Below are 27,804 nucleotides of genomic sequence, written 5' to 3' on the forward strand. Positions count from 1 at the left end.
GGGCACAAATAATACTGAGTCTGAGGAGGTTTTTGAGTAATTGTTTCTTCCTAAAACAACCTTTTCAAGTAGTAGTTAGTTTTAATTTAGGATCTGTTTGGAGTGACCAGTGTGGCAGTTAGGTAGGCTAAACAGTGGGGAAAATGGCTTTACTCTTTCTAACATTGAGTACTTTTCTACTCCTTCCCTCTTGCCCCCCCAAGCTGATAGAAGAGTGAATTCTGATAGAGAAGAGTGGAGTGAGCTTCTGAACAAGCTTCATTTCAGCAAAGACGTACCTTTATTCTCATTTCAGCAGGTCACCTGCTCTTCATACCTCAAATCTCAGGTAGATGGCTTCTAGCTGCCTCTTTTAAAAGTAACAGTTTCTTTCACCAATTCAGTGTTAGTTTGCAATGATTTCTACCTTTAGAATAGAGAACTGTCCATCTAGTTACTATCCACTGTTTTTTCACTAACATCCACTATTTCTGAATCCTTCAAATTCTTGACTGATGCATTCTCCTGTCACCCAGATATTGTTAAAATTGCTTATTCCAGAAGGTAGTGAAGTGCTTGAGCACAATATGAAATGATAGTTCTGTCTTTAAAACTAAAAGCTAAATGTGTTGGGATGGTGTCTGCTGTTCTTGCTTCTTTGCGGGAAGTTTGACTGTTTCCTACTCCTGTTAGATGAACAGCCCATTTAATACCCACTCTTGCGTAAGGTTCTCTACATTTTTAAGTCTCCCATGAAATGAAATCAAGACAGTGCTAGTGTTGAAGTAGAGGTGAAATACGTCCTTTGAGGCCTTTTTCCTGAGTTACAGCTTGGTAGTGTGGTCTGTAATTTGGTGGTTACTTACTGACTTAAGCCTTCCATTTTACAGTAAAAGAGCCTGTTTGTTTAAGAGCCACCCTGTATGTTTTTTCAGTAGCAGAAATTCCTGATTTGGACTGTATGTGAAGCAATATTTTCAATACTGTATTAGTACAGTGTTTAATACTAGTTACATTATCTAACAAATGAGCACCAATAAAAAATACATCTAAGCTCCATGAAGCTCACAAATCCCATTATGTACTTTTTAATAAAATCCTCAGGGCAGTATTGGAGCAGCCTACCTAATGATCCACCTTCCTGACTCTTCCTAACTTAAAGCCTGGAATATAAAAAGTGATTTAAATGCCATAGCATATTTGAAATCAAGCTGTCCTTCCACTTCCATGGAATACTCATGGCCTGAGGAAAATGTCACAGGGCTGCCTTCTCTTCTCATCAGGAGGTATGTTAAACTTGCAACAGAAAATGTTGTTACAAATGTAGATGTATATAATGAAAAACTATTTGTGAAAGCTAACCTCTTATTCTTTACTGTGAAATGTTCACCTGTAGAAGAGAGAAAAGGGATCCTTGAATTAGAGGAGATTATTCTGACTGAGTCTGCACCTATTTGAGGGGATCCGTTGGAAATGTGATATACTGAGTATAAGTTCTCTAGATTATCAAATTGATACAGAAAAATAGTTGCCAACATAAGTGGCTTCAGCCTAAGATTATTTTTTTCTTGGCTGGGTTTGCTAGCATGATCCAGTCTGGCACAGGAGCATTGATAGATCTAGGGGTTAGCTGGTGCTACAGTGCACACATGATGAACAGTCTTTCTTTGCTGATGATTTTTCAGTGACACTGGTTCTAAAATAAACAATGCTTGTTCTCATCATACATTTCTATCAAAATGGAAACTAAATTTAAACAGCCAATTTTGTTTTTTGACTTAATGACTAAATTTATAATTTGTGTATGGAAGACTTGCTTGAGGAAGTGTGAGCTTACTGATGATTATTCTGTTCTCCTTGGCACTGCTAGTGTTCAGTGCCATTGTTAGCATCTAAAACAGATCAGTTGTACAGTCACTGCAACTGATTGCCCACACCTCCCTTTTAAAAGTATCTTTAACTGTGACTTTACCTATGATTATGTGCTGTGTCTTTAAAGGCCATATGCATTAGGTACTTGTATTATTTACATCAGTGAAACGTCCTGATAGTAGGCAGGTAGCATCTTTGCTCCAGATACCTTCTCTCTTTTCCTGCATTAATAAAGTTTCAAAGAGTGCTCCTTGCTTATCAGCAGCTAAAGAAATTGACTTTAAGAACTATGTAAAGATGTATAATCCTCTACATCTAACTTTTTTCTTTTTCAGGAAGGGTTTCTCACCATGGCCATAACACAGTTTCGACTCTTTAAAATCTGTACTTGCCTGGCAGCAGTGCTTTCTTTCATTAAAAAGTTAATATGCAGGTAAACATACCTTATTTAATTTGGTTACCTTTTCTTTTTTAATTACAGGTTCTTGCACTTCTTCTCCCAACACCCACCCATCACTTTTCTCAGTTCTTATTAATGACAAAACAATCAAGATAGAGAGAAATTAAGTCAAATTCATCTTTAATCTGCATATTTCTTTAAAGTTCAAAAGTCTGTGTAGTGCAGTTGTGAGTGTATTTTGTGGTATGATAGCTTTTATGAGGAGTGTTTTCTAAATAGCTATGACAGGGTTTTAAAATTGCCTTTTAAAACTATTCTGTGTCAGACTTTAAGCAAGATTGTTCTCTGCATTTTCTAGGAGTACTTGGCAAGTGATACTTTGGTTTTTTAAGAGATTCAGTGAACAGCAGCATCCATGTATTCATCAGTCAGTAGGCTTTCATTATAAAGGTGATGCTTATCCTGCTTTGTTGAGAAACCATTGCCTGAGACTTCAAATTCTTTTGCCTATTGAAGATTCTTTCAAAAGTTTGGAGGACAGTGGTTAAAGAGAGCTGCCTTTTTTGTTGTTTTTTTAATGAACAGAACTTATTTTTTGCTTATTCTTGTAAGTTATACTTAGTGTCTTTTTGAGTTGTAGACTCATGAATGCAGCAGTGTAGTACCAAGAAGCATGCAAAAAACCCTCAAGAGTTATGATCATATAATAGTAGAGTTCAGTATTACAGTAGCAGAGTACCTGAGGTAGATCTTCTTGGCACTGTGCTGTCATGTGAACTACTGTTGCTTCTTGCCACTTTTGCAGAATGTTGTTTTACATAAACAAATAACAATTGAGAGAATTGTATTCTTCTTTTGTGTATGATGACTACTATTTTGCTAGTGAAGTTAAAGCATATGCAAAATATGTGGAAGACAGAAAATAACTTTACTTCATGTTCACCTTTACCTATTCCAAGAACAAGAGGAAGCTCTCAACTGGTTGGTAAATTCATTACGGATCTAGTGAAGCTTTAAAAAGATACATTTGAGGGCTACATACAACTATACAGATGTCAACCTTAGTTCTGTGATTTGAATTCCAAATTAAATTAAGAATACTTGCTGTTCAAGTTCTGAAAGAAGTCAAAACATTGAGTTGATGATAGCTTCTGTATCACGTGGACTCTTCATATCTCTAAGTATTAAGATGGCTTTTATAAGCAGATAATTGTTTAGTAGGTGTATTTCCCTCCGTTTTTCAACTTTTGAATGAACAGTTAAGGAACTGCTTGGGAGTATAAAGTAGAACTTTCCTTCTGTGAACAACCATTAGTTGAAAGAATGAAAACTTAAAATCTTTCATGTAAGCAAGTCAATGGATAAAATTAGTTTAGTCTATTAACTGGAGATGTTTCTCCCGTTCATTGTCAGTTGCAAAACACAGCTTGATAAATTTTATTTCCCTGTAATGCACCCCTGCATATGAGTATGCCTGATAACCAGCAAATGTGATTTAATTAACTGTGCATTTTAATTCAGTGGATATGAGCTAGTACTTATTTAAATTATATAGTTTACATTAGTTTTTCATTTAAACAAGTGCTTGTAGAAATCATATATCTTTCTAGTCAGCATAAAGCCTCCATATAGTACTAGTCATCTCTTCAGTTAAAACTTTTTTTTCAGTAAACAACAGCCTGCCTGAGTCCACTGTTTCCAGGAAATAAAAGGTACAAAAAGAGATGGAAGTTCATTCTATTTAAAATCTGTATTTATCTTCTCCAGCTGAGAAATCAGGATGCTGCTAATTAGTAAGGAGAAACAAAACCAAGAATTCTTGAGGCATTTGGCATTCAGAGCAGTGATCAGTATCTGTCTAATGATGGTTGTGAAGCAACTGTTCCTATAAATATCTTGTTCCCTTTGTAGAAGCAGAGATACGTAGCCTTCCTCAGCACTGCCCTGTGTAGCATATTCTCTCCCGTGTTGTATGACAGAAGCTGTTCCCTCCCACCTTCACCCTTGTCAGTGTCATCATTTTGGCTCGATGAGTATTTCCTATAAGCCACTTGCTGGAGTCTTCTAGATCATATAAACAGGGAAATATATATAGTTGCGAAAGTGATGGCTTAGAATAGTATTAAAAGATATTTATGTTGTACAGGTCTGAGGGATAGTGTGTCAAAACTTGGGTTTCCTTTAGAGCCATCAGCTAAATCTAATCAACCAGAACCAGAAAGTCTCCAATGTGTTTGAGGGAACAGTGTGTTCATCTTTCTTTTCCCCTAAACTGTGTTGCTTTTCAGCTTAAAGGGACAGTTTCTAAAGGGGCTCAAGGTAATTATACAAAGCTTGAAAATTTGATGATAGCACCTGTTCTTTCCTAAGGATGAATCTATTGAGCTTAAAAGTAGGAGAAAACCACATCTAATCACTCACCAGCATGCGGCAGAGGTGGTATTACAAGCAATTCATCTATCCTGAGCTCATGGTAGAATGTTCTATAATAGTAAAACCAAAGGATACGAACTCCAAATTGTAGTTTCTCATTTTTTTCCTCATCAGTAGTAATAAACAAAACTTAACTTTTCCAAGCTGCATAAGGTCAGTTACATGACTGTCTTGTTGTAGGAGCTTACACTCCTTGGGGACAACATGAGTGTGAGCCTGACTTTCTTTCTCTTGTGTTGTAAGGTTTTCAAATATAGTGAATGTCAGCTAAAAATGATTTAATTATCATCGTGATCTTTGTCCACTGTCATTAAATAAATATTGAGGTGGTTTATTTGCAATGCATTAGTGTGTCTTTTCAATTAAAATCGATACCGTTGGTGAAATGTTTTCATTGAAACAGTATTCTTTAAGTAAGTAGAAGAGTTTATTGAACAGAAGCTGTTGACTTGCATAATCTTGTACCACCTCTGTTTAGACTTTGAAGGAAAAAGTGCTTTAGAGGGGTTTTCAAATCAAGCAGCTCAAAGAGATTTGTTAGACACAGTGTAACAGCTAAGACAAGTACAAAGATTTCTTAGTTTACAGTAGAAATTGTTATCTTTGAACAAATATAGATCAATAGCATTTGCTTCATAAGCAGTGACAATCTAAAAATTGTAACTGACTATGCAAATAACTGAGTTAATTTTTTCATTTTCATATTTCTTAAGTTGCTTATCCTCTACTTCTACTGCGGTTTGAAAAGTATATTGCACTTTGAAATTATGGTGACCACTGCTTTAAATTTGTGATGAAATTCCTTTCTTTGGCAGTAGTTAATACTAGGGTAGTTTAAGCACTTGATGTTTTAGCCATGACTATTTTCAGTAGTGCTGTTCTCAGACTTCCTTTTTGTTTTTCTTAAACTTAGTGCTCATGTTTTCAGAGCTTGGAGGAATCCTACATTTTTCTTTCAGGTCTGGAAGAGGGCGAAAGTTAAGTGGAGACCAGATAACTTTGCCAACCACAGTGGATTATTCATCTGTTCCTAAACAGGTAATTGCTTAAGTGGTAGGTGGCTTAATAGATAATCACTTAACAGAGTGATTATATCAGTCCTACAACAGGATTGGTATATGTCTTTGAAAGATACAGTATTATATATGCTATATAATATTAAGAATATATCTTAGTAAGATATAAAGAGACAAATTTTTACTTGCAGATAATATTAACTTGTACCACATGCTTATATTCAGCCTGAAGTAGAAGACTGGTCTTCGTGGGATGAAGATGCACCTACCAGTGTGAAGATTGAAGGTGGCAATGGTAATGTGGCTGCTCAGCAAAATCCTTTGGAACAAATGGAACCTGATTATTTCAAAGATATGACACCAACTATAAGAAAAACTCAAAAAGTAAGTATTTCACTTTCAACTATATTTATGGAGGGTTTTCCTTGCTTTAAAATAGGCTATAAGTGGGCAAGAAGGTGCTGATAGTAAAATTAAGCTGTCCTGTCAAAATGAGAATGGTGCTGCTGTGTAGTCTTAACATGTTCAATTAAAAATACTGACTCTAAGATCTTAATGAGTGTGATGCTTCAGTCTTATTGCTATTGGAAACTTATGAATAATTGTATAGTCTGAAAGCTCCGGGAAGTGTAATGTGAGAACCCTCAAGTCACTTTAATTATGAAAATGGAACCACTGCACTAAGATACTTATGTTTATGCCCTTGCATTATTTGAACAGAGACATTCCATGTCCTGCTCTTCTGAATTCTGAGGTAGCAGTCCTGCTGTTTCAGAAAACAATGGTTACTTCTTTCTCCAAGTTATACTGGAGAGGCTGGAATTAGGGAGCTGATATTTCAAAATAGCTTGCTTTTCAAATGTCCATTTTTATTATGGAGACAAGACAGAAGGGCATATCCCCAAGAGCATCAACACCGTAAATAAATGCTGATTAAACTTCTGTTAATTGCAAGTTTTGTTTCTATGTGGAAATCTTCCAGCTGGGTACTTAGAGGACTTGGAGTCAACTGGAGAACCTTTTTCACCACATAGGCAGTCAAATACTGCCAGATTACTAGAGAGGTTGTGCAGGCTCCTTCTCTAGAAGTTTTTAAGACCTAAGTGGATAAGCCCTGAGTACCTTCATTAACCATCAGAGCTGACAGCGCTTTGAGGAGATTGGATTATAGACCTTCTGAGGCCCTTTCCAAACATATAAACTGGAGTTGATACTGGGGTCAGTTTTCTGTACATTCAGGATCTGTAGTATTCTGTGGACTAAATTCTTCTAAGGATTTTATCTCCTAAAATCTGGAGGGCAGAGGAGGACTGGGGAGAGGGGGGTTTCTCCTTTGTATCTAATGACATTTTTTGCCTAATAGCTTTAGGTTCAGAACAAAACTTGAGTCCATGCTGTTTGATACTGTATACTGTGTTTAGTTTAAATGTATCTCTATTGATGACAGCAGGCACCATTCCTGCAAGCTTGGCCTTGTTATCACCCTTAAGTATGAATTTGTGTTTGTGATTTTGCTCAATATAAACCCCAAGATCTGAGGTATAACATGTTACTGCTCATGTCTTTAACGTCTGGAAATGGAACATCAGTCAAATAACAGAGTCTGTCATTGCTAAATAAGATAGTCTAGTCCCTTTTCCTTTATTGCACTTGTACTAGCATTTGTACAGTCAGTAGAACTGTGAATCTACCTCTTTTGGAAGCAGCAGAGACTTAAAGTAGGCTGAACAAAACAAGTAAGGTGGTATCTTTGAGGTCAAGACAAGTAAGGGATACATGATCTTAGCAACCATGTCAAATTTGCTAATAAGCCTTTTAGGAGAAACATTAATGCGTGTTTTTTAGCTAAATCAGTACAGAGCTTTACCAGTTGATGTGATAGTGAATTACATTGCAACTATTGAAACTTAATTGTATGCACGGATATGCTATTGGAGTAGCTAAGAGAGCTCATGTTCCAGAGCAGTATAGCTGTACAGACAGCACTATCCTCAAGAGTAGTATCTTACAGTGACCTATTGTAGAAGCAGGATTTCTCCAACGAATATGTCATGTAATTGGTAGCTTATATGAGTACTGTGAGATGTGGGTATTTGGTCTGTAATTCTTTGTTCCCTTTTTCTGTCTTGATACAATTATAGGTTTCCATGTGACTTAAGAAGAAGCTAGTGGGGGGAGGAGGGAATTTGTGAGTCTTTTGCATTTAGCTTCTCTCACTTACCGGTTCATTTGGCTGTACAGCTTCCTAAACCTGAGCAGGTTTGAGACACAGTTCAGTGTTGTGTAGCTGTACCTTCACAGGCACAAAGTTATATAATCACCAGGCAATCTGTGCAGTGCTTTGACTTAACATTTTTCCTTTTTTTGAATATCTTCAGATAGTTATTAAAAAAAGAGAGCCTTTAAATTTTGGGATTCCAGAGGGAAACACAGGATTCTCTAGCAGATTAGCAGCTACACAAGATATTCCTTTTATTCACCAGTCTGTAAGTATGCTCTGTGTATTGCTCTTGTATTTGACAGTTAAATGACTGTTCTGTAGGAGAAGGAATAGTCTGCCTAAGGTCTGCATTGTGGGGAGCAACAGGAATAGTTGTGAAATAATGTAAATTGGTTTAAAATTGTGTATTTGGTTCAAAGCAATGAAGTAGTTAATCTAATTTTAACTAATCTATTCTACTGAGAAACTCTTTAGCAGAAGTGGTAAAAATGTAAGAAGCTTCTAAACACTTGTATACTTGCAAAACATAAAACCAAAAGAGGAGAAGGCTTTTTTTTTTTTTGTAATTGTGAAAGCTGGGTTACCCTTGCTTTATTATCTTGGACCCATTTTTAACTTTCTGCTTCTGTCTTCCTTTCTGTAGGGATTGTATTCTAACAGTCTCCTAATTTTTGCTCTTTTAGCCTTTGAAAAAGTAGCCTTGTTTACCTAAGAGCCTGGCTGTTTAGAGGGAGATGGTCTCCCTCCCTTCCTCTGCCTTCTCTAACAGTGCTTCTCCTTTGATTAACATAGTGTACAAAAGGGTCTAGGCAGAAAGCAGTACAGCATGGTCATACCACTTCCTTAGACTGTCAGCAATGAAAAGGAAAGAGTTCTAGTGAGTAAAAGCAGCACTCAAGTAATATTGGACACACAAAGGTGGATGTACGTGATGGTTTTTCCATGCAACTTCCAGAAATCTTTTACACTACCTGCTCACTTCATCTACTCAACTTACCTTCTTCCTAAAAATGCACTCCAGTACTTCATTCTGTCCTCTGTTACTCACCAGTAGAAACCAAAAAACCTTCCAACAATTAACTGGAGACGTTAGTAAAACAGGGGAAGACGCATAGAGAGTAAGTTGAGTAGTACTGTCATATCTCAAATATTTCTGGAGGTCTGAAGCATCAAGGTTAAAAATAAGCATTCTGTCTATTTTTTCTATGTGTTAAGAGCTTATCTTCTTTTGTTTCAGCCTGAACTGGGAGACTTGGATACTTGGCAAGAAAATACTAATGCCTGGGAAGAAGAGGAAGATGCTGCCTGGCAGGCAGAAGAAGTTCTTAGGTAACTAAAAATAATGTAACAGCATGTAAACTTTTTACATATAAAAGAATCAAATACAGGGTTGTCTGTTGTTATGCCTTTCTGATAAGTGCTAAGAATCGTTAAACAGTTCTTAAGATAAATTATTTTTATGCATCTAATCTCTCAAACTGGTACTTAGCAGAATACATTTTGAATCTGATCAATTTAGTAGATAAGATAGCAGGGGAAATCTGAGAATCACTGTAACATTGGGACAACACATGAACACCCCCCTCAAAAAAAACCCAACCCAAAACACTGAAACACCACCACAAACCCTCCAACTCCAACAATTTATTATGTACAAATAGCATGTTTCAACTTAGATAAAATACAACTGGATGCCTTATAAAAGGATCATAATCATGTGCTGTAAAGTAAAAATAATTGAGTGTAAAAGGTGAAGTGATAAATATGTTCTTAGAATCCCTCTATGCCCCTCTAACAACTACCTGATAAGGCTTGTATGTAAAATCAGTGTCTTGCACAAAGTTAGCGTGAATACTTTATCTGGTCCATTTGTGTTTTGTTTGTTTTTTTTTTTTTTCTGCTTAAAAACGTGAAAGGAATATGAAGGGTAAAGAGATGCAGACTGAGTTTAAGTTAATCGCATGCAGTGATTTGAATTGGCAGTGATTTATGTTAATCTGTTTCATTTCAAGGTTTTATCAAACTTTGATTGCTTGCTCCATCGTCAGATAACTCGGCTCAGATAGCTCCCGCTTCCTAAACTGCTCTTTCTACTCGCAAAATCACAAATACATGGTTTCAGTGGGACAATAGTGATAATATTAAATAAGGATATGATATAATAAAAAACCCCTATTCTAGAACTGTGGATCTTTAAAAGAAAAAAAAAAGTCTTTGCAAAAAAAAAGGATTCTGGTCAACTATTTAGTGTAATATTTGGGAAAGTTTACTTTTTTCAACCAGTAGAATAAGACAAGAGGGAGGTCACGAGCACACTTCTGATGTGTTACTGATTGATAATAAATTCAATCAATTCTAATTCTGTCTTGCTCTGCAGCAGCTTAACATGGAGAATAGGGTTGTAATGCAAGTATTTTTGTAAACTTAATCAAATATGTCTCTGTACATTCTGCTGAGTATCTTAGTGGTATTTTTTAACTTCTTTACTGAAACTGTTTCAGACCTTTCACTAATGTATCACAAGAGTACAAGCTTTGTGATAAGAATAATGTGCCTTTTGGACTGTTGGGTTTTTTTTGTTTGTTTTTTTTCCCAAGGATAGCACCTTTTCCCATAAAGAATATTAGTATGCTCAGTAGGTTCTTTAATCTCTAAAGTGCGGTATACTTACACTTAATCTGTGATGCACCAAAGACAATGAAAAATACTGCTTTTTTTGAACCAAGAAATGAAACAGCTACTTTTGCTAACTGCAGAGGACGCGTTGTACTTTAGTTAACCCTTGCCCCCTTCTGTTACAGATGTTTTTAGGACTATGGAAGGAAGGAGTCAAACTTTCCAAAGCAGGGACTTGTTTTATACAAATTGGCTTCTAAAAATAATCTGGTCTGTGCATACGCCACTTTATTTCTGGAGTGTAAAATTTGTGTAGTGGATATTCCCAGGATGGTCAAAGGTATATTGTCTGCTAATTGTCAGGTTCATACTCTAGAATACTTAGAGACATCTCTTATGTGGTGATAGCAGTGGGATTTTCCCCCAAACTCTGTTTTTCAGAGTAATCTTATTTGGTTGAAACTGTTCTAAATATTTCAGCCTGGCATCTTTACTATTGAAAGGCTTCAGCTCAAGTAGTTAATTTTCATTTCCTCCCTGGCACTACTAAAAAGTGTCAAACTTTGTTTTAGATGGGGTGTGTATGTGTCCAAATATTTCAAGTAGTATGTACCGTTTGTCCAGCTATGAATGGCCACCTCAGTACAACTGATCATTGTGTAAGCTGTATCCCAGCTGTGTGAAGTAAAAATCTTTGTTTTATTCATGACACATCAAATTACAATGTTTTTCTGTAATTGAGGAAAATGCTGGCTTATTTTTTAGCAAGATCAATAGGAAATACCTTCTGGGTTTGCAGTTACTCTTGCAGTAGGCATCAGTGGTATAATTAACATCTGACATTTAAAATAAAACTTAAGTATGCTACTTGAAAGGCCTGGCTCTGTTTACAGCAGACTGTAGTAAGGACGTGATCTGGAGTCTCTTAATGCTAGAAGACTGCATTGTGGTCTACAAGATGATCTGAAGGTTTCAGACTACTAAATGGGGGACAAAGTCCCCCTAACCCTCCAGAGCATTAATGCTGACTGTACTCCAGCAGTGCTCATTGAGAATGAGTGTGCAGAAAATGTAAGGATTTCCCTTACCTAGCTGTGTCTGGGTACCTTCTGGTGCTCATTTAGCATTCAGAAATGTCTTAGACTGGAGTAATTTTTGTGTAGTAGTGGAGTGCTGATCAGTCATGCAAACGTGGGCTGTGGCCTGCTAAATAGCAGAGAAGACTATCCTGTGGCCTCACTGGTGACTTAATGTGTATGTGTGACAGTTGAAATAAGCATGTATAGTAAGATAGATGCTTGCTTCCTGGAATCAAAGCATGCTGAAAGACACTGCTGAGGAGCAGGCTACTAGTGCCTGAGAGGTTCCTGTAATCTGTTTGTTGTTTTTTTGGGGTTTTTGTTTTGGTTTGTTTTTTTCCCATTCACCAGCAGGTTCTGGGCTGGGATGTGCTGAAATTCTTCAGTCAGTGATGAATCAGCATATTGGGTGATAAACTGGATTTTCAGTTAATTGAAGTTAGTTAGAACTTCATTTCTTCTGCAATTGTAGATACCTTAGACTTTCTAATACCACTGAAGTTTTTTGTCTGATGGGAACTGTTAAGCTAAATGCTTGTGCATTCTCTGTTGTGTTGAAGACCAAATGGTATGAAATCATTCTTATTACAGTCATTCAGAAGGTATACAGTAAATAAAAACATACTGGAATAAGAATGTCTGCTAACCGTGTTCTGATTATAATTCATGTTCTGCTAACCAATGAGAGAAGTTCAGGGATTTTTTTGGACGTGTGTTAGGAATGCAAATTAAGGTTGACATCAGGAGTGAATACTTTCCTGGTTTAAATAATTTATCATTCCATCTAAGCTCTGCTGAACTCCTTGCTTTGGAACCCAGAAAAAGTGAGTCAGATATGGCTGCAGTTCATCATAGGCTCTTCCTTTATTGAGAAAAGAAACATTTCTGAGCCTGAAAGGTAGTAACTTTATGTTGAAAACATGCAGGCAGTTTGGAACAGAGATCAGTGTTTTGAATAATGACCAGGTAAAAGAGCAGTGGAAAGTAATCACGTTGGTAAGCTACTTGTTTATATTTTTTGGTGACTTCAGTTTTTCCATCTGAGGTGATGTGAGTTTCTTCTCATTTGGGCATAACTGAAATCCAGTAAAATTACTCAGCCAGTAGAGGGCATGGAAACCACTTCTCTGTGCAGAGGAGTTCTGTGTCATGCCGTTTATAGAGGGGAAAAGAAACATGATCTACTATGACTTTCCTCACTTCAGAATTGCAAATGAATAGCAGCATTGCTTAACACCTCATGTGGCTTTTTGGAATTCTACTGTCTCTACATGCTGGCTGGTGTACATCTAGCTTCTTGCCTTCTGCATCAGTTCAGAGGTGTGGGGAATAAAAGAAAATCTGCTACTGTAAAGTGGCAAATATTATTACTCTGCATATGCTAGACTGACAGCACTGTCATCTATCCAGTTGGAATAGTGGGTCATGAACACAAAAAACTTGGGAGGTAGATTTTGATGCAAATGACTAATTTCATTCTTCTATGACAGACAGCAGAGCAGCTTAATAAAGTATACGAAAATTTCTAACCATTAATAATCAATCAAGAGAAACCCTGAAGGTATTGAAGAAGTGCAATCCCTCTCCTGTCCAATGCAAAGAGAGTATGTAGTCTTTGTACGTCAAATATTTCTAAGTTTTGTGTGCCCTTGAAGACTGTTGTTTATATTTGTACTGAATCATAGAGTACAACACAGATCCTGAACACATGAAACAGAGTATTAGAAGTTACCTTAGATCATGAGGAAAATGTTTGAGTAGTTGCATTACAAGGAGGATAGTTACTGATGCCTCTGCTGGGAGGAAGGGGGGACACAAGTCAGTGTTCTAGACAAGTCAAACTGTTTTGGTCTATATTTGAAAAGATGGGTAATCTTGCTACTCAAAGCATTAGATTGGTTGGTTGATTGGTTTTTTTTCCCCTAAATAGCTCTAGGCCTTATAACTGTCATTTACTTTTACCAAATCACTTACCCTGAATCTTTGAGTGGCTTTTAGATTGTAAAATAATTGAACAAATATTACTTCCTAAGACTAGATTAATCTGGAAAAAGGGCTTCAGCACAATTAAAGAATAACTGTTCCAAGTTTAACTGTAGTAGACTGAAGCTCTGTTTTTATTAGTTATAATAACCTATTTATTAACAGGAACTTAACATATGACCATGCTGAAAATTGGATTTCCGTTACTTAGTAAGTCATGTTTTCTTTAATTACAGACAACAGAAGATAGCAGAAAGGGAAAAAAGAGCAGCAGAACAACAACGAAAAAAAATGGAGAAAGAGGCCCAGAGGCTAATGAAAAAGGAACAAAACAAAATTGGTGTAAAACTGTCCTAACAGAAACCAGGCATCAATGGCAGTGCCAGTGAAAAAGAGAATTTCAGCTCTACAAAATACATATTGGTATTGGTTTAAGTATTTCTAGGACTTCAAGACACTGCTCGGTTTCAATGCATTCTTCAGGTCATCTTGGAGGCCAGGATTCTCCAAAAATATTTTGAACTACTAGTAGGTGGTTCTTAAAAGGAGAAAAAACCCACAGAAAATCATGTCTTGATGGAATGATGTTTCCTGCAATAGTTCTATTCCAGCACCCTTCTTTGCAGCAAAAGTGATTGAGCAAGGATGTTGATTGAAAGACACTCTTAATGAACATCTCAAGCCTAGAGGAAAGAATGTAAATATTCAGTGGTGGGAAATACACTGTATTGTCTGTGCTTACCTGAAACATGTAATTAAACAGTTTTAAAGAACCCTTTGTGCTTCCTGCCTGATAAAGAATGTCTGCTTTTGCCTTTTTATGAAGGTATTTATAAATACTTTAGAGTTTTCCATGGAAGATCATACTGACCTGTGCAGAAGAAAATGACTTGTGGATGAACTGCAAGTCTAAATGTACTCCTGGTAGAGTATGCTATGGTAGAGCAGAGCTTCCAGCTGGACACTGATTTCTTGTCACTTTGTCACTTGCAGTTTCCTGTGCTACCATGCCTATTTACATGCGACACTGCCATGGCTATCAGCAGTGGCATCACCACACAATGGTAGTGCACGCTGCTGCTTTCTTATGAAGGCTTATGTTGTGAACGTAGGGGAACGATTTAATCACTTACTTGTATGGGTCAATTTGTATTTCTAGCAGAAATTCTTTTACTTCCTACAGTTAGGAAAAAAAAAAACCCACCTCCCACCTTATACATAGGCAGGATAACTGAAAAAAAAAAAAAAAAAAAAAAAAAAAAAAAAAAAAAAAAAAAAGTGTCCTCCTGTTAATAAAGCTAGTGTGAAAATTTTCCAGTTAACAGCACTTTTCAAATTCCATTTTTTTGTACATTTACTGTTTGTATTTACAGTGGAATTGCTTTGGTAAAGGGTGCATGGTAAATATGCAGTAGGAGACAACAGTATTTAATGAAGAAGAAAAGTCTAATGTTTGATGGAAAGAAAGGTGTATGGGAGGAAGGGAGTCCAGCCAAGAGCTTCAGTGAATGCCTTCTCCATCTTCTGTTGTGGGGATGCTGTTATCCCTGAATTCATAGATTGGAATTCTTATCTTGTGATAGGTGAGTGAAGACAGTGCATTCTGTGCCTGAGACTTGTTCTCTGTTCATACAGGGAACAGTGAAGTTGTGGAAGAATGGGAAAGGGTGGGGGGCTATCTGACTAGATCATGCCTGCCTAGAAAAATTGAATTTTTAACTAAGTTGTAGGTTCTGACAAGTTTTGCTTAAAAGATAAGTAATTGAGTAAGAATTACCTTTAATGGCCTTAGTCATGGAAAAAAGTTGGGGGGGTTTAAAATGGTCAGTATGCTTGCCATGTTGCTTAAAATCTTACACAAGTCAACTGACTTGACAGCAGTTTTCAGATATGAAAACTCATTGAGAAATGTTAAATTTTAAAATATGTTTTAGAAGGCAACAATATGCACTTTTGTGCCAGTTTTCTGCACAAGTGTTGTGGCTGGAGTGGAATGGATGAGTAAAAGAGTGGTAAGGCAAGCAAATCTCAGTACCCACCCCTGAAGTATTTGTTGGTGAATGGAAGACAGGGAGAAAGTCTGTGGATAAGCTTTAATAACGATCTGTGTCTGTCCTTTTAATCACACTGATGAAGCGATGAGGTACAAGTCAGTTCTTTCACTATTGCTGATGCAGGGCAGGGAAACCTACTATCTATTGCCTATTTAAGGTAAAACCTGTTGGAAGCTACATCTCAGCTTTTAAAAAAAACTAGTGCTTAGTATTGCTATTTATGAGACAATGTAAAATAGATTCAAGTACTATTTATTAAAAATAACAAAACATGGGCTAGTTAATAAAAAGTTAGAAACAAAGCCCCTGAACGCATTGTGAAAGTGCATTGGTTTTTTTGAGCCTTCAGACATTTTAAAATCCATTGGGTACTGCCACCTTCTTGCATGTCAGCCCTCCTGCCTTGCTTTTCCCGGTCCTGCTGCGTCCTGCTTTGCTGTTCTTCCCTCTATTTGCCTGCCTGTCCTTGAACAAAGCTGCTCTAAGTATTACTCCCATCTTCTCTACCATGCACTGATATGATGCCAGTAAGGATAACAGTGCTCTTGTAGCTAGTATCTTGCATGTTAGAAACACATGCCTTGCTATTCTGTTTCATCTTTTTTCCTGTGCTATATCTTCTTACCTCCTTCCTATATCTGGAATTTTATCCTCAACAAATGTGAAAACCCTTTTCCTAAACCTTTGGCATAGCTGCTGCTCTACTTTTTTTTTTTTTCCATTCGAGTTCCTTGAGGGATCTCGTACATCCACTGTGCACACTTGTTGCTTTCCCTCCTGCTGCCATAGGCTCATCCTTTTCCCCTCTCATACTTGGCTTGTTGGCCATGTCTTTTTTTTCTTTACTGAAAGCTAGGCTTGATTTCCTTAACAGTTATTCTTGACTATGGAGGATTGACCTGCCAGGATGAATGGAAAATCATCCTTTCCTTGACTGTGCTGTAGTTGTTCATGTTTGCAGTGTCCTGCGTTCATTTGTCTGAAGGGTTTTGGAGCAAAATGCTCTTTTGTGGTAGGACATACATAAAACAGCGCTTTCATTTTAGTATGTTTCTAGAGGTTGGGATTTAGTAGAGAGAGTTGATTTGCAGGGAAAGGAAGGAGAAATGAATAAGTAATTACAAGTTAAGAACACCCTTGTGAGAGGGTGGCGTAAGTAAAGGTGCAGGTGAAACCGGCGTGGAGGTGGGCAGTGCCTGAGCCTCAGTGCTTTCAGCAGCTTAGGGACATGTCGAGTACCTCTTAAGATGGATTTTAAAGAAAAGCTTTTTTGTTCCTGGGTTAGAAAGAAAAATGTGTAATGGGATTATCAACAGGCATTGCTTCAGCACAGGAAGGAGCTGACTTGGTTCCTATGCTATAAGCTTGAATTCAAGTAGACATCTGTCCTCCCCACCTGCATGCTTTGAGACAAGACTTTCCAGTGTGGTATGGGTGCGGGTATGAGTATTTTCTAAACTCAGGGGAAAAAAAAAAAAAAAAAAAAAAAAAAAAGGAGTTTTTATTGCCCTGTTTGGAGGTTGATGGTCCTCCCATAACTACTCCATACAGCACCAGCAGGATCCAGGTGAGTTATGACTAAGACAAAAGCAAAATATTAGAGGAGAAAAAAAAAAGATGGTATGTTTGTAGCAACTATTAGCATATCCTCTGAACTGGAACTTAGAAAGGGCACCTTGAGCTGTACACCCTTGCAGCATGAAGAAGAAAAGGTGGAGGCTTGGAAGCAAGCCGAATTTTAGACAGAGATCAGAGCAAGGACTTTTATCGGGAATGTGATAGGAAATCTGTCGCCTCTCACTAAGCACACTTATGAGAGTTGAGCAGACCGAAAGGTTTTAAAGGCAGAAAGCAACTTTGATGTTATTCTGGTGTTAGCACCTTATGTCTTAAACAGCATGTTTATAAACACTGCTACTAAACAGAGCCTGACCAAAACATGGATTGAAGTGAGATTGGCCTATTGAAATTTTAAATGTAAGTGTAGGTTTGTGCTGCTTTGTTGCCTCTTGCTGCAAAAGAAACCCATGTAGGTGCAGGTGAGTCTCTCCTAGAACTGAAGATTACTTTTTTCTCTAAATTATGCTCCATTTCACTGCCACTTGAAGATCACTTAAACAACAGTGGCTGTAAAAGGGAAATCCAAAATTATAATAAAGTTGGTTACATCAGGTATAAAATATTGCTCTCTTGGCCTCGAACTGACGTACTTTGATGTAGGAATAAGTCATTTTCTGTAACGTGTTTCAGTCCCAAGAAGAGATATCTAGGAATGATGAAATTCCATGGTAGTGTAAAATTTACATTAAGCCCCCCCAACTATTAATTTTGGCCCTAGTGTCCTTATACTTAAAAAGCTTTTGAAAGTGACCTTTGAGCAGTATGTATTGCAATCGTGTCATAAGGCAAGCCAGCTGGCCTGCAGGAACCCAGGAAGGCAGGAGAGCATGAATGAGGAAAGCAAGATGCTCTTATGGCCATCTTTATGAACTCTTGGGGACTATGTTACATCAAATTGTCTGTTATATCTACCTTCCTTAATAGAACGCTTAATGAACCCTCTTGAATCTTTGGTGTAAACACAAATAATTCAGAACCTGGTCATCACAGGGACATGAAAAATCTCCAAGTCTTGAGTGTTGAAAATGCTCCTTGCATGCTGGCCAATTATTCCTCCTCCCTTGTGGCTTACTAATAACTCCCTTCTTCCCAAAAGCTGTGGAGCAATGCATGGCACTGTCAAGCTTCACTAAACCTCTTCTGCTCTGGCCTGCACAGGAAAATACCACACTTGCTGTGCTGAAGGGAAAATAGGAGACCCGTGAGGTCTAAATGGCCAGACGTGGTGTTGAAAGCTTGGGTAGAGCCAGAAAAACCCCACCGCTTCCTCTGTTGCATTATGTTGCCCTCCTCTGATCTATGCACAGGTCTCTAGTTTTGGACATGGAGAATTATTGGTTTGATGGTCACAGTTGCATCTTGGCATGCACACTGAGACTGCATGACTCTCGGCCGGGTTAAGCAAGGCCTTCTGGACCTCTGTTAAATGCTGGGAAGACTGGTGTTCTGGGAGCACAGAAATAAGAAGTTAAGAGATTTCCACAAGATTTCATTGGGTTAAAGACTAGGTCACTTGCATCTGTTAATGCAGCATGGGTGCAGCAGTGTGGGTGATGTGCATGTCTGCAGACCAGCTGGAGCCTTTTTCTCGGGCTGAGCGCTTATGTGTGGAGCTGTACTTAGATTTTCTCAGTCTAACTCTGTTCTCTGGATCCTGATGCTTTCTTATGCCCTGATACTGTGCCTCCTTCCACTCGGCCTGTGCCTTGACAACTCAGCTGAAATGGGATATTTTTTATAGTTTTGCTATAGTAAAACACTCTCACATTTAACATTTCTAACATGCTTTACTGAATTTGTGATTATAAAGGTAATTTATAATAAAGCAATTAAATAAATAAGTTAAACCACAATACATTTATACATAGTATTTCAAAGGGCTCAAAGGACTATCGGGTTCCAATACATTAAGACTTCAACATTAAGATTCAAAGTGTATCCACGCCTATACTTATCGTAACAATTTTCAAGACTCCCAACAATGTATATTTTTGGTTACGGTCCCCATATATGCACAAGACCAGTGAAATGCTCAAGCAATTATACGATTGAGAAGAGCACTACACGAGACGGGCACGGACGATGTGCTGGAAGCTGCCTGGGGAATATGGGTTTTACTTCTTTACTTTGGACAACAAATGGAAAGCGCTAGCATGCTTTCTGGAGCACAAGTGTGATACCCTTGGTGGGAATGAGTCTCCATGTCACTTAACACTGTAGTTTCACAAATGTTTTAGGTTAGTGCTGCCTAAAGAAATACCCCACCTTTCTCTGGTCATTTGTTCCTGTGTGCATCTTGTGCTACCCTTGAGCCAGTGCAAAGTGCCTGTACATTTGCTCAGTGAACCAGCTAAGGCAAGGGACTAAGCTTAATGCTAACTCAGCAAACAAACATGACAGAGCACTAGCTCTAATTCTCCTTAATTTCCCTGGTCATGTTCACTGTGCAGATGTGCTGGCACCAGAAAGACACTAGCACAGGGGAGGGACACAGTCCCTGGGAGCACAAAGACTATTTCTGTGGGCAGCAGTACTGTTAAAAACACATCTTGTGGAACTACAGGGTTCAGCTTTTTTATTTTGAAACAAGGAACATGTTTTTTTGAACTGATTTATAGTGCAAATCAAATAGTCAAAAGCAAAATTATGGACTCTGCCAGAATATACAGTAAATTCTTATGATCTCATCCCTCCTTCTCTGTGCCTCAGCCAGTTGGTGCCCAGGGACAGAGTGGACTTTAGGGTTTGATATTGAAAGGTGTACGGCGTAAAGAGTGCATGGCCACCAGGCAGCAACCACGAAGCAATGCTCCAATATTGTAAATGGGATCTGTTCCTCCTCTCTGAGTACTGAAAGCCCACATGATAGTTGGCACAACAGGGGCTGCTACAGCCAGAACATCTCGGAGGAGACTGCTGCTCCAGTATCTCCTCTTTATTCCTGTCTGAGATAAAGTATTGACACACCCAAAGGCTTCATCGTCATGAGGTTCAGTAAAGTCGAGTTCTTTCATGAAATGGTTTTCATTAACTCCGCGCTCCACCTTCCTGCATGGAGACTCCATAGGAGACAAAAGGATGGCAGAGTTTGGATCACTTGGAGTTAAGTCCACTGTGATACCAGAATCACTGAAGCTTCCAAGAGATAATTCCCCCAATTCCTTTAGTGAAGAAGGTGGGCTTAGAGGATAAGCATCTTGAGCTCTGAAGATGTTTTGAATGAGCTGCTCCACATCTAGGCTATATGGCACTATGTCAGTCTGGACGGCCTGTTCTACCATGATGTTGCTGCTTTTCTCTTCCTCCCGGGAAGAAGCTAGTTTTTCATCCAGAACATTTTCAAGCATCTCTTTCACAGCAGAACTGGAGGGAGCTGGATCACTCCACTCAGAGGTTGTGGTGGTCAAACTCTGTTCAGATGAACCACTCCCATTACCTGTGTCCTCATTAAGAAGCAGCCCACTATCTGCCACCTCCTCCAGAGCTTGGTCCTCTGTGATAAGGCTGGTTGGCATCGTGGCACACAATGCTAAGGGCTTCCTCTCTGAGTCACACGTGTACTCCAGGCACTGTTCATCCCTCACAGAGCTATTCTGAGCCATCTCCATGCTCTGCAGCAAAGATTCCAGTTTCTTGTTTTGAATATTTATATCTATGGAGTATTTTTGAATTTTTTTGTCTTTCTCAGCCAAGCTGGTTTTCATGGTTTCAATAACCTGTTTGAGTTGTTTAATTTCACTTTTTGCTTCCTTTAAGGCCAGTTCTGCCTCCACACGATTACACTCTTCTTCAATCCAGTCTTCCCTCATCCGTCCCAGCTGAGCTTTGAGCTCTTCTATTTCTGTTTCCCTGTCACAAAACAAAAATGTTGTAACACTTCTGCTGACTGGGCAGTTAAAGAGTCAATGTGAGGCTCCACCACACTGCAATGGCTATGCCACAGAGATGCTCCAAGAAGGTAGCAATCTCCTCCATGCACCATTTGCTGCTGCCTCTGAGAGCAGCAGAAATGTAAGCCTGCTGCCAACACATGCTGGCTGGCTGCTAACTGGTCACCAACCTCGCCACACAGCCAGCAGCCTTGTGGGCTGTGCCATGATCCTGGCATTTTGAGGCACAAGTGGTGACCTCTAGGTCAGGTCCAACATCTCACCTACTGCCTGACCCTGGAGGAAATGAGAATCAGCTGCCTGGATGCGTTCCCCTGGGCCTGCCAGCAGCTCCTCACATACAACCAGAGCCAACACTGGCCTCAGACAGCAGGACGGCTCAGGGCTGCAGGCACCTGGCTTGCTTTGCCCAGTGTGGAGCTAGAGGCTGCTGCCTTGACTTGCAAGCAAGTGGGGAGAGGGGGCGCCTTGAGATCCAGCCCTTGCAGATGCAGAGCTCAGGCTATCCCAACCTGGACCACAGGATCCATGGGCCTCTGCCTTGGGGCTCCATTCAAACAGTCATTTGTGCCCACTTCAGTTGTGTCTGCTGGAGAGCCAGCTCTCAGAGCACAGTTTTAGTAAAAGAGATGACATCTGTTGCTGTGTAATGCACATTGTCACTTCTTTGCTCAGTGTCCACACAAAGGACTATTATGAAAAATTTGTACCCAAATGACAAAAACATAAGCGGGCACACTAGTTTATGTAAGAGCTTTTCTTTAATTAGGGGAGAAGGAGGACGTTTGTAGTCGTATTTCACTGAGTGAGGTAAAACAGGAGACTAAGGTAATGCATACTGTCAGATAGAAACTGGTTTATATATAAAAGATCTCAATGCTAAGACTGGTAAAAAATAATCCTTTAAAAATATTCTATTGTGAAAGTTCAAAGAAAGGAAAAGCAAGCTATATTCATAACTGAACTGCATGGTACATATTCCCTGAGAACACTATGAAACCTGAAATAACCTGAAAGCAACCTAATCAGACTGATCATATTTCAAATTTCATAATGAAAACTTTATGTGGTCAAGAAATGAGTAAAAATATTTAGGATTCCCACTCCTAAATGCTCCTGAATAAATCTTTCTAACTCTGATTTCTGAAGTGAAATTTACCTTTCTTTAAGTTTGCTCTCAGATTCCTTCAGCTTTGTTTTCAAATGCCGTACTGTAACTTCTTTCTGCTGCAGAGGAGTCAAGTATTGCTCTGGATTTTGTGGCTTCATGCTGTGATTGTCACCACAAGAATTGTATCTCCCTGATCGCCTGAAACGAAAAAAAACGAACCATCCCATAACATCACTCCCACAGTTCTTCAGTTCTGGCAAAAAGAAAAACATCCCATTGGCTGATACAAAGGTGAGTCTACACTTGACTCATTTGGGGCTCCTCAGTTTCTGCACAAGTGACTCCCTCTGGCAAATCAAAATACTTGAGGAAACTCCTGATTTGTGGCTATAGTGCACAATTCACTAGTTACCATACTTGGTTTCAGTGCCATTACATCAAATGAGACATTTAACTTCAAAATCCCTCGCCATCCCCTCACCCGAAATAGGTAGCATGTCCAAGAGCAGGCAGCTGGGCTACTGGCAAAGGCATCAGCTGCAGACACAGCCAGGTGAGGTAGTGCACAGACTGAGCTCAGCTCCACACGTCCATTATGAAGCTGAGCATGCTGTAACCTGAATTCATCCTGTCTAACTTCAGGTGTGTATCTGACATGCTTGGCTGTTTTGTTGCCTGAGAGAGGGAAACAGCAGAAGCACGTGGCAATTACTTCTCTGCAATATGTCACGGTGCTCTGGCAGGTCTCTCTTTCCTGTACAGCAAACTGCAAGAGGGAGGTGCCTAAGGCTGGGCAGGATGAATTTTCGTTCAAGTGTATAATGGTCTCTATACTACCTCACCCAACTCTCTCCAAAGCCAAAGGACCCTTAAGATGAAAGAACCAGTAAATGCCCATGAGAACTGATGGCATGAAACCACATGAAGGGTCCTGCCTTGGAGTGAAAACCAACTACAAAAACCTTTGATTAAAAGCAACCTTGAAATTTACAGTGCTGGAACAATAAAGGGATTTTACAAGGGATGGAGCACCCTGTTGACTGCCTAGCCACCAGTATAAATCATACCTATGCTGAGGAGCAAGGTGACCTGCTCAGCAACTCATACAGCTGATCCCACATTACAGTGCAGAGAAGGTAAGTCAGTGTGCTGAACACCAGGATGATGAAGTAAAGACTTGCCTCATCACTGGGCTGCTGTCGCTTCCTTTGTATGAGCCTGAGTTGCTGCTGCTGGCTGAAGAAGCCCTGTAACTCTGATGGATGTTAGTAGGGCTCAGCTGGTTTTTGTACAGCATTGGAAAAGGGTCCTTTTCACGGGAAGCAGGTGGGCTGCCTCCAGACTTGTAGGATAAGGATCCGTTATTACGACCATAAGGGCCACGACTGGAGGGGAACAAAAATGGTTAAAGCATATTGGATTATCCTTGTCACATAACCCATTATGTGTCTCCTTTTACACACAGAGTTGTCTAAACACTAAATTAGAGAGATAACTGTGAGTGGCTGGGAAGAAAGAAAGTCCTTAAGTCATCAGCCACCGTGCGTTCTTTCACTGACTGTGGAGCGCTCAGACTGAATTACGTGTTGTAGGGAAACCTCAGCCATTTTCACATTTCTCTGTGGATAGCACAGTTCCCAGGGATTCCATCAGATCGTTTGTGTTCCCTGAACCTGAATCCATTAAGTAATGAGAGGACTGCAGCCTGGATTAGTGCCAAAAGACTCATGCTTCAGCTTTCCCTGGCCAGGCTTGCAGAGAGATGCCCGTCCGTGGAGGTTTGCTGTTAAGACTGCTTTCATGCTCCTCAGCAAGCAGCCCGAGGGGTCACAGCGTGCAGTGAAAACAGATTTTCTTTGAGCCACTGTTCTTTTCTGCCTTTGGCATACTGGGTGCTTCAGCTGTCATTGTCAGCTATTCATTTGCTTAGATACAGTTTGAACCCCACTGAGAGAAGGCTGAAATGGTATTAAAATAGACAAAGGAAAGCATGGCCTTTTCTTTCTTCCTTCCAGTTTACCTCATACATATCTACCTTTCTTTTCCCACTTTTATTAAATAATCTGACTGCCAACTGTGTGTGCTTGAAAGCAATTGGTATCTGCAGTACTCGACAGCTGCCAAAGGGCTGGGGTGCTCTGAGGACAGCTTCTTGGGGTGCGTTCCTCACTTACGCACTTGGTTTGCCTTCCTGCACTACTACCCTGCTACCTTCACCCTCCCATAAAAGTTGCTCTTCTAAATTGTAATTAAAGGGCAAGTTTAAAAAAACATGGGAAAAGGCAAATCCAGTCAGCAAAAGAAAAGTCTTGAACATAAAAATTTAAATACCACAGAATTATGAAGCAAAATCTCTTCTTAAAATTGTCTGACTTGGTTTCCTCCCTTCTCTGAAAATGGAACAGTTTATAAGGAACAGATGGTTGAGTGGCTGCTGCAAACGTTCATCACACTGCTGCGGTTTGGGTAATTTTATAATTATTTTACAATGAAGTGCAGGACTGTAGTTTGTGACAACACTGATATGTTTCACAGTGAATTAAGTCAAACAGTTAAAAAAGAACATATTGCAAAGGAGACATCTTCCACTTTGTACAGTACAGCACCAACTCTGGTGTGAGGCAGAACTTGCACAGACTGTGCATAACACAGCAATGCATTGGAAGGAGCACTATTATAGAGGACTTCTGTCCAACTGAGTAGGTCAGTATGCTCTCATTTAAAGGTGTATTTAAATACATGATAATATATGAAATGATACATAATCTTACCGAAAAAAAGGTGACTTTAGGGCTTCATATTATACTTAGTACTGTTTTTTTTTCTCACAGCTAGTACCTTTTTAGATTTGATCTAGAGACTGCTTAAGTAATGTTTATTTTTCTAACAGTCTCACGATACAGATAGGAAGCTGCTCGTTAAGCACAATTCTGCTGATCTCTGTACACTGCAGCACGCTGTGACCTTGGAGACGTCTGGGTGACATAAGCACACCAGTGTCCCGCTGTCGATCCCAGCCTGTTTGCCAGCTCTTCCACAAAGAGCAGGAAACCAGTCCCATCAATTTGAACTCTTTCCTCCTACTCCAAAAAATGTAAGCAGCAGGGATTGCGTGGGCAGAGCACAACATGCGCTGCTTCATCCCAATGCCCCCGTATGCGCAAGCTGTCTGGATATGCACTTCGCATGTGATGGGGGGAAATCTTACAGAAATCTTTCATGAACGGTTCATTTAAATAGATGAATATGATAATTTTTATTTGCATATAGTTTTAGTTATATAAAGGTTGGGCAAGGGTGTTTAAGAAAACAGCATCAAAGGCACTGTTGTCTACTATTTTCTACAAAAAATAAGGTCACGATCTGGAAAGGTATACGCCAAGCTGACAATTTATTACAGAGAGAAAACAAAGTGATAAGACTAAAAGGTTAAGGTTAACTGGTTACAAGTATTGCTGTTAACTAACATACACCCAGTTGTTCCCTCCTCCACTCCAGCCAATGCCTTTTCTGATTTACCTGATTGTATCTCCCATACTTGTTATGAATAAACAACAAAAAAATACCAGTCAGTTGATCTGGCATATTGACAATTTTTGTGTTTCGAATATTTTTTTTTCCTTTCTTAGATCACAGTTCTCATCGGTGTAAGCACTGCCCAAGATAATACTTTCACCCAAATTGTTTTAAAACTCGTAATACTTGTATTATATGTATTAACTACAAGACCTTACACAGCAGTCTATCTTTGCACTAGCAACATTTGCACTATTCATGAAAAATTACTTTGCTTACTTGCGAGAAAAAGAAGATCTTTTGCTTCCAGCAGCAGACATATGGACTTCAGGTGCTGAAATACTGCCTGTGCTGCTTGAAGAACTAAAATCGGCTTCACTCCCTGGAAAGGAAAAGGGAAGAGTGAAAACATGATGGAAATTATAACTCAAAGACTGTTTTCAAAATAACAGTGAATCACAAGCATCCTTCCTTTGTCCGTCCTGTGTGAATTTCAGAAGTTGCATGGATTTTCAAACATCCCTGAGGAAAAGCGCTGGATTTGTTCCAGATTTTCAACATTTCTTCATAACTGGCACTTCAACAAGAGCAGAAAAAAACATTTGGATACAAAACTCTCACACCACAGAAGCCATTTTAGGACTCGGCTAGGAACAGTGGTTGTGACAACCTGTTTGCTTTCTCACAGCCATCAACACATGAACGAGGCTGCTCATGTGGCTCCTTCAGGAGCACAGTGAATAGGAGTGTACAATTGTAACCAGCAATTTCTCTTGCTTTATACCATGCGAAAACACTCCTTGCTGGGAGGAAAGCTGCTTCTATTTTGGTTTCTGAGACTATATACATATGTATATATGTATAAATATGTATAGGCCAACAGGGTCTAGGCATATATATATGTACACATATATGCAGATTTTCATGTGGCACAGAAGCATAGTAAAGCAGTTCTGATAGCCTTAAAATAATCCAATAATCACATGTGGTTCCCAAGTACTTTTCAGGTGCTAAGCCATCTATCTGATTACTGACTTTCTATGAATCACAGTTTTATTTCCCAAGCTCTGGCATATATAAGGAAAACTGCTCTCATTTTGCTAAGGTCAGTAGTAGGTGGATGTACTAAGAAAATCTTATAATCTGGAAAATAAACCACTCTAAAATCAGGATTTTTTTTTTTCAGTCTGTCACTCCAATGGCAAATGTCACAAGTCCTATCCAGGTCTCACTCTGCAGAGTCACAATAGTGGATGACAATTTTATCAAGCAGATGGAAATAACTTTCCAACATCCTTTAAGCGAGTGGTCAGTTCTCACCTGAGAACTTCTGGGTGCTGTGCCATGCACAGACACCCCCAGCCAGCGGCTGCAGACTTACCACAAACCCCATTTTTGCTATCTTTTCCACGAGGGGGAGATGTAGCTGCAGCTACTATCCTCCCCACCATGTCAGATAAAACCTTCACGTGCACAGTCTCATAAATCCTTTGCAGAGCTGATGGCGACAGGCATTCAGGCATTCTTGCACCCCTGAACACCTGGGACTGGGAAAAGGCCTCGTTGGAGCGTGTCTTCACAGCCTTCAAGAGGATGTGACATACAGCAACCATCCTTACCATCTGACAACTCTTAGCAACCAATTTTAGGATCAGAAGTGTTCAGATTTAACCCGATGCTTTCCCAACCTCACCAGGTCTGAGACCGGTCCTTATTTCCCTGTGTATCTGATTCAGCCCAGCATATCCCTCAGCCCAATTTCAAAGTGTTCATATGAAAAGATTCAAAAGGGTATCACAAGGATGCAGCTTTATCACTTCTAACCAAGTCCATGTCCACTACAACATCCCTGATAATCAGACCCAAGTGATCACAGCTGTAACCTGATCAGAACTGCATGCGAGTTTGCAAGAAGAGGGAGAGAGAGCAGCAAAACCGCTTTGTTTCACAGAGTATTTATATCATGAGTACAGATGTGACCCTCTCCTTGGGGAAGCAAAATGAGCGTGGGACA

The 27,804-nt window shown here is 39.3% G+C and overlaps 2 protein-coding genes across 4 annotated transcripts in view; one reads left to right on the plus strand and one right to left on the minus strand.

The window, feature by feature from the left end:
- Window positions 1–203: 203 nt before the first annotated feature.
- EBAG9 (estrogen receptor binding site associated, antigen, 9) lies at window positions 204–19,824 on the plus strand. Of its 3 annotated transcripts, XM_026841592.1 has the most exons (9): window positions 204–328; window positions 1,084–1,265; window positions 2,187–2,284; window positions 5,644–5,722; window positions 5,926–6,084; window positions 8,079–8,186; window positions 9,159–9,250; window positions 13,836–13,980; window positions 19,152–19,824. In XM_026841592.1, exons 3-8 carry the CDS (start codon window positions 2,202–2,204, stop codon window positions 13,954–13,956), a joined length of 642 nt encoding a protein of 213 aa, XP_026697393.1. In that variant the 5' UTR covers window positions 204–328; window positions 1,084–1,265; window positions 2,187–2,201; the 3' UTR covers window positions 13,957–13,980; window positions 19,152–19,824. The 3 variants fall into 3 exon arrangements, with proteins under 3 accessions (XP_026697393.1, XP_026697392.1, XP_026697394.1); XM_026841591.1 differs by lacking the exon at window positions 19,152–19,824 and having other exon boundaries at window positions 13,836–14,372; XM_026841593.1 differs by lacking the exons at window positions 1,084–1,265; window positions 19,152–19,824 and having other exon boundaries at window positions 13,836–14,372.
- Window positions 19,825–19,844: 20 nt separating this feature from the next.
- The window catches only part of SYBU (syntabulin), a 42,365-nt gene continuing 34,405 nt past the window's right edge, over window positions 19,845–27,804 (minus strand). The window contains exons 3-6 of the mRNA XM_026841590.1: window positions 26,070–26,172; window positions 23,456–23,659; window positions 22,323–22,472; window positions 19,845–21,122 (exon numbers count right to left, since the gene is read on the minus strand). Of these exons, the coding sequence (XP_026697391.1) occupies window positions 20,012–21,122; window positions 22,323–22,472; window positions 23,456–23,659; window positions 26,070–26,172 (1,568 nt within the window). The 3' untranslated portion in view covers window positions 19,845–20,011. The remainder of the gene's footprint in view (window positions 21,123–22,322; window positions 22,473–23,455; window positions 23,660–26,069; window positions 26,173–27,804) is intronic.

Source organism: Athene cunicularia (assembly GCF_003259725.1).
Source record: "Athene cunicularia isolate RWA chromosome 2 unlocalized genomic scaffold, athCun1 chr2_part1, whole genome shotgun sequence".
NCBI classification, from domain to species: domain Eukaryota; kingdom Metazoa; phylum Chordata; class Aves; order Strigiformes; family Strigidae; genus Athene; species Athene cunicularia.

Bases quoted from the DNA above. Each gene is read 5' to 3' on its own strand.
- EBAG9 (XM_026841592.1), top strand. From the start codon at position 2,202: ATGGCCATAACACAGTTTCGACTCTTTAAAATCTGTACTTGCCTGGCA. The intron at 8,187-9,158 runs GTAAGTATGCTC...CTTTTGTTTCAG, and splicing joins TTCCTTTTATTCACCAGTCT to CCTGAACTGGGAGACTTGGA. The intron at 9,251-13,835 runs GTAACTAAAAAT...CTTTAATTACAG, and splicing joins CAGGCAGAAGAAGTTCTTAG to ACAACAGAAGATAGCAGAAA.